Source organism: Arachis ipaensis, chromosome B5 (assembly GCF_059453495.1).
Source record: "Arachis ipaensis isolate K30076 ecotype BB chromosome B5, ASM5945349v1, whole genome shotgun sequence".
Classification (NCBI taxonomy): Eukaryota; Viridiplantae; Streptophyta; class Magnoliopsida; order Fabales; family Fabaceae; genus Arachis; species Arachis ipaensis.
In genome coordinates, this window is record NC_142440.1 from 114,834,836 (window position 1) to 114,840,573 (window position 5,738).

At 34.1% G+C, this 5,738-nt stretch overlaps 1 protein-coding gene across 1 annotated transcript; it reads right to left on the bottom strand.

Annotated features, from left to right (window-relative positions):
* Positions 1-1,552: 1,552 nt before the first annotated feature.
* Positions 1,553-2,897, bottom strand: LOC148565448 (uncharacterized). Its single transcript, XM_088487159.1, has 3 exons — positions 2,718-2,897; positions 1,963-2,256; positions 1,553-1,912 (listed from the first exon to the last, which is right to left on the bottom strand). The coding sequence occupies exons 1-3, from the start codon at positions 2,895-2,897 to the stop codon at positions 1,553-1,555; spliced, it is 834 nt and encodes a 277-aa protein (XP_088343285.1).
* Positions 2,898-5,738: the final 2,841 nt, after the last annotated feature.

Here is a 5,738-nt window from a genome sequence, read left to right on the forward strand (position 1 = left end):
ATAACAATTTTTTATAATTTAATTAAAATATTTTAAGTTCAAGTTTTAAAAATAAAAAAAATATTTTTTTATAAATTATATATAATGAATAATATTTTAAAAATAAAAGTGTTCACTAACTTTTTTAATTTTTATATCTCTATATAATTAATAATGTTCAACAATTTTTATTTTTGTGTATATATTTTTGTCTCCACTTCTAAAATTTTCTGGATCCGTCACTGATCATCATCATTATATAATAAACATACTGAATATGTTGTTTTATCTCTATTCAAAGTAAAATGCAAATAGAACATTTTGAATTCTATAATATTCTTGAACCATAAGGAAAGAGACCTGAAAAAATAAGAACATATATAACTGTAATAGTAACATGTCAGTTTTACACTAAACTTTATATCAAAAGGCTAATGAAAATTTATCGACAACTTAATATTTTACTAACCTCACATATGATGTTGTGCTCCCTGTTACAAATTTCATTTCAACTCTGAAAGTAGAGTTCTAGATAAATTAGTTATATCTACAGTAAATATTTGTACAAAAGTGTAATCATAACATGTTATTAAAATGAAAATACTATTTTTTACCTGAATTTTATTAAAAAAAATTTTGAACACAACATTTGTTGTTGATGACTTTGGATTGCCGTCATTGTTGTCTAGAATTAGAACCTTGAGGCCACTACGATTCTTAACTCTTGACAAAGCAACGTAAAGTTGTCCATGAGTGAACACTGATTTTAGCAAGTAAAACGCTACATGTGATAATGATTGACCCTGACTCTTGTTGATGGTCATTGTAAAGTACACTATTAATGGAAATTGTCTCTGTTGGAACTTAAATGGCAATCCTAAATCTGAATGGATCAAATTCATTCTTGAAATGTACACTTTCTCGCCAATATCTCTACCGGTCACAATTGTCGCTCTAATTACGTTTTTGTCAAGTTTGTTAATTATTAGCCTTGTCTCGTTGCATAAACTTGAAGTCAAGTCTATATTTCGTAGTAGCATTACAGCGACTCCTACCTTCAAAGTAAACTTGTGGTTAGGTAGTCCCAAATATTTGATATCATTTAGGAACTCTGATGTGAACCACTCTTATTGTACATCTTCATTCTCATCAGCTTGACATCTTGTGCCAGAACTTAAATACTCATTTTCTATTTCTAGAAAGATTGTCAAGACGAAATCATTTACCTTCTCGACACTCTCAAGCGTGGTGCAAAAATGGCCCTACTCTAAAAATACATGTAATATGCATGTTTTACAACAAATTTGGATATGCAAAGTCTATCAAATGAGAGAGAGGGTCATCAGTAATTATAATTAGTAGATTACCTAGAATTTCAACTTCTGACTCATCACCAACAGCAAAACCAATATTTCCATTTCCAATATCAAGTATCTAATTAGCAAATCTCTTCATTTCACCATTTTGTTGACCCGAAGAAGACATTAAAAGTCTCATGTTCGTATGCAGCTTAAGAACCTTACAGAACAACCACAGATGGGATGAGTTAATAGATGATGACAATATATCATGTCTACTCTCTTTCAGAATCATCAGAATTCGGAAGTATCTGTCTGAAATCACCTCCTAAAACCACAACCTTTCCACCAAATGGTTGATGTGTCTTATGTTGATCAGCAACTGACATAAGATCCCTGAGCGTCCGGTCAAGTGCTTCAAAGCACATTTTATTGAGCATTGGAACTTCATCCCAAATTATTAAGCTATTTTGGATGAGCAACTCAGCCTTCAAACTGCCATGCTTGATGTTGCAAGTAGATTTATCAGTGATTGTAATGGGTATTGAAAATTTAGAATGAGCTGTTCTACCACCAGGTAGGAGTAAAAATGCAATTCTACTGGATTCAAAATTTAAAATAATCTTTCTTTTAGACTGAATAGTAGAAGAAAGTTCATTCCAAATAAATGTCTTATCACACCTACCATACGCATAAACGAAGTAAAAACCACCAAGTCTGCAATAACAGCATTGAGTATCTCATCGAATACTAACATTTGCTCATGAGTCATCTTTTGTTCTGTATATAAGTTTGTATGAGTCAACTCATTTGTGTCATATGTTAACTCCTCCTCTATTAGCTTATTCTGAAAAAAGAAAACATCAGACACCTCAGAATATGGCATTGATTGATAGTCTCTTAAAGATCTCGCATTGCTGTTGAGTATCTTCTCAATCTCAATAAGACAAAGGTTTTTTGATTCGTCATCAGTCATGTCCTAGCAAAAGCATACGATGATTTTATGAATATTTAATAAGTAATTCCAAAATAAAATTTATTAATATTATTAATAAAAATAAAAGTAGTAAGAGAATACAATCTTGATATAAAAAAAAGACATAGTGAAATACCTTGATTTTTCAATGCTTTTCTCCTCTCATATAGTGCCCCGTCAGAAAATAATGTCCCAATTGCATTCTAAACACGATCTGGTTTGCTAATGCTATTAAATATCAGTAGCATCAAAAAATACTTTTCTCAATGGATGACCAAATGCAAGTTCTGCTACCTCATTAATAGGTGCAATAAATTTTCTATCGTCACACAGTAGTCCCATGGAATAGCAAACATCTTAGAAGTTAGAATATGTAATCTCATTAACTGTTCTAATAGACTCATATGTTGTGCAACCTCTTTGAACAGTTAATAAAATTCTCATATAGTAAATATCACATGTACCATTAAGTCATTAACTGTCCTAATACACGATATATCTGGTCGGTCTTTAACCTTTAAGTTTCTTGGATTATTAATTCTGCAAATCTCTTGCCAACTCAAGTTACATCTCATTGTGATGAAGAGGTCTGGATATCCATATTTCTTACCAATTCTCATAGCATCTTGACAATTATTAAACATCTTGAATCTCTTTGTATATATCACTTCTCACTTTGTCTTGGTTGTTTCGATAGTATGTCAATCTTTGTGCTTTAATCATGAAAAAGCAATTAACCAAGATTGTTGAAATAGACTTTCACCATTGGTAATGGTTACATACTCGACACTTCTTTCTTGTATTCTTTGGTCTGCTCCAAATATTAAATCTTGTAAGAGTTGTGGTGGATGTTGCAAAAATAGCAGTTGTATCTTTCCTCGCATACAACATATTGAGAACTCAATATTGGATCCTGTTTTGGATTTCTCTGATCTCTCCTCATACCACATCATAGCATCACAATGCCGACAAAAAAATTCTGGATCACCAATATCTATCACATCTAATAATAATCACCAAGCTAGTAAATTCTGTTTCAGTTATATTTGTAACAAATACTTTATATAAAAATATACTTTTCCTTCACCATATGAAGTATAAAAATAATATCTACAAAAAATTATCGATGACTGATGACAAGTCATTTTAGCATAGTTTCACTAGTCTTTTTCTTTTGTTTTCATTTAGTTTTATGCACTTTCTTGTATTATAAATCAACCATTTGAATTGGAATTGCATGGTTTCCTTAAATCAATCAACCACCTTTTAATTGATACAAAATCATGAGGTTCAAGCCAACTTTAGTTGATAATTAATTGATTTATAAACCTTGTGAATTTGTGATACTTTGATTGGTTGTTTTGATTACTTGTAGGTGAAGAAAGGAAACAAAAGATGTGCCAACATTATGGAAGAAGGTTGCAAGAATGGGTTTAAGAAAATGGAATTCACGTTTGAGCTAACGTTTGAGTCAAACGTCAACTCAAACGTGAGTAGCAGTTGAAGAACACCCTGGGGAAAGCCAACGTTTGCGCCAACGTTTGCCTCAAACGTTGAGGTCAAACGTTGGCTGAAGAATGAAGCTCATGGAAGGCAACGTTTGAGCCAACGTTTGCCTCAAACGTGAGGTCAAACGTTGGCTCCAAAAGAGAAGAGAATTGAAGCTCCTGGGAAGGCAACGTTTGCGCCAACGTTTGCCTCAAACGTGAGGTCAAACGTTGGCGCCAAAGAGAAGAGATGGCATCCCTGGAGGCAGCAACGTTTGAGCCAACGTTTGACTCAAACGTGAGGTCAAACGTTGGCGCCAAACAGCATGAAGGGGGCACACTTCAAACAAGAATAACTTGAGTTGTAGATGTCCAATTGAGGTGATTCCAAGTGGGTTAGAAAGCTGACATTCAGAGCTTTCCAACCATATATAATAGTCTCTATTGGGCACAAAAATTGGCAACACAACAAGAGGACAAAGTAGCCCCAAGAAGCATGCAAGAGGGAAGAACCACGTTTGAGCTCACGTTTGACCTCAAACGTTAGCTCAAACGTGGATGACAGCAAATGGCCTATGCTGCATAATTTCACTCAAGTAACGTTTGAGTCAACGTTTGACTCAAACGTTGGCTCAAACGTGAATGACTCATGGCCCGGTTCACTAATGGATTTCTTCCCAACACCAAGAGCAATCAACGGAGGCTACTATAAACCCAATTCCATCAAGACTAAAGGCCCAATTGAATGCTTAATGATCATTGGAAGAAAGTGTATAAATAGCTTAGGATTTGAAGTTTTTAGAGAGCTTTTTCCTTTTGAGTTTTTACTGAGTGATTTTGGGAGAGAGCTTTTGGTTTTGAGCTACTTGGAGTGATCTTTAATTTCTTTGTCTTGGGGAAGGAGAATTCATTCCTCTTCCTCTTAGTTTTATTGCTTTCAATTTCAATTACACTTGTCTTGGATCTTGGGTTGGAGATTTGAAGAAATTCTGTTTCAATCTCATCCTTGGATCTCTCTGCTTATTTACTGAATTTAAATTTCTGTCTCTGTTACTTACTTCTCATCTACTTTCCTTGCAATTTAAAATTCCCTTGAAATTGTTCTTGTTGGATCTAGGAAGGCATTGAGATCTAGACTTGGTTTTCTAGTCTCTGGGCCCTGAGATCTAAATTCCCAATTTACATTTTGTTTCTTGCTTTTAATGTTCATTTACTTTACTGCTTCAAGATCCGCTTCAATCCCAATTCCCTTTTACTCTTCTGTTTAATGCAATTCAACTTCTCCTTGTTTAAATTCTGCAAATCCATTCCCCAATTCCCTTTATAATTCCAGCCGTTTACATTTCTTGCACTTTAAGATTCCGCAATTTACATTTCTTGCATTCTAAGTTTCTGCTATTTAATTTCTTGTTCTTTAAGATTCAGCACTTTAATTCCCTGTTCTCTTTATTTCCATGCAATTTAATTTCTGCAAATCACAAATCACCCAACCAAAACTTGATTCACTTGACTAAATCAACCACTAAACTAAAATTGCTCAATCCTTCAATCCCTGTGGGATCGACCTCACTCCCGTGAGTTTTTATTACTTGATGCGACCCGGTGCACTTGCCGGTTAGTTTTGGGTATTTTGGAAGATTCAGTTTTCCACAAATTTTCCCATCAAGTTTTTGGCGCCGTTGCCGGGGATTGATTAGATTGACAATGATTACGTGAAGTGGAGATCTAGATCAAGCACTTTTTCTTCTCTGATTCTTTAATCTTGGACTAACCCACTAACTGTTTGAATTTTTCCTTAAACTAAACTTCATTCTAGCAATAGATTGAAGTGATCTTACTGGTGTTTCTTTTGTTTTGTTTGTATGTCAGGTACAAGGAGATCCGTTCCTGTTTTATCTGAAGCTGATCAGAGAACTCTTAGAAGGATAAGAAGAGCCGAAAGAGGGAAAAATATTGTTGGAGAAGAAGAATCTGAGGAAGAATACCACGAGATGGAAG

What these genes read in the sequence shown, in the direction of transcription:
- LOC148565448 (XM_088487159.1), bottom strand. Translation starts at nt 2,897, where the DNA reads ATGTTTAATAATTGTCAAGATGCTATGAGAATTGGTAAGAAATATGGA. An exon ending in GGACAGTTAATGACTTAATG is followed by an intron (nt 2,257 to 2,717) that starts GTACATGTGATA and finishes TGCTTTTGCTAG; the next exon opens with GACATGACTGATGACGAATC. An exon ending in TTACTTCGTTTATGCGTATG is followed by an intron (nt 1,913 to 1,962) that starts GTAGGTGTGATA and finishes TCTACTATTCAG; the next exon opens with TCTAAAAGAAAGATTATTTT.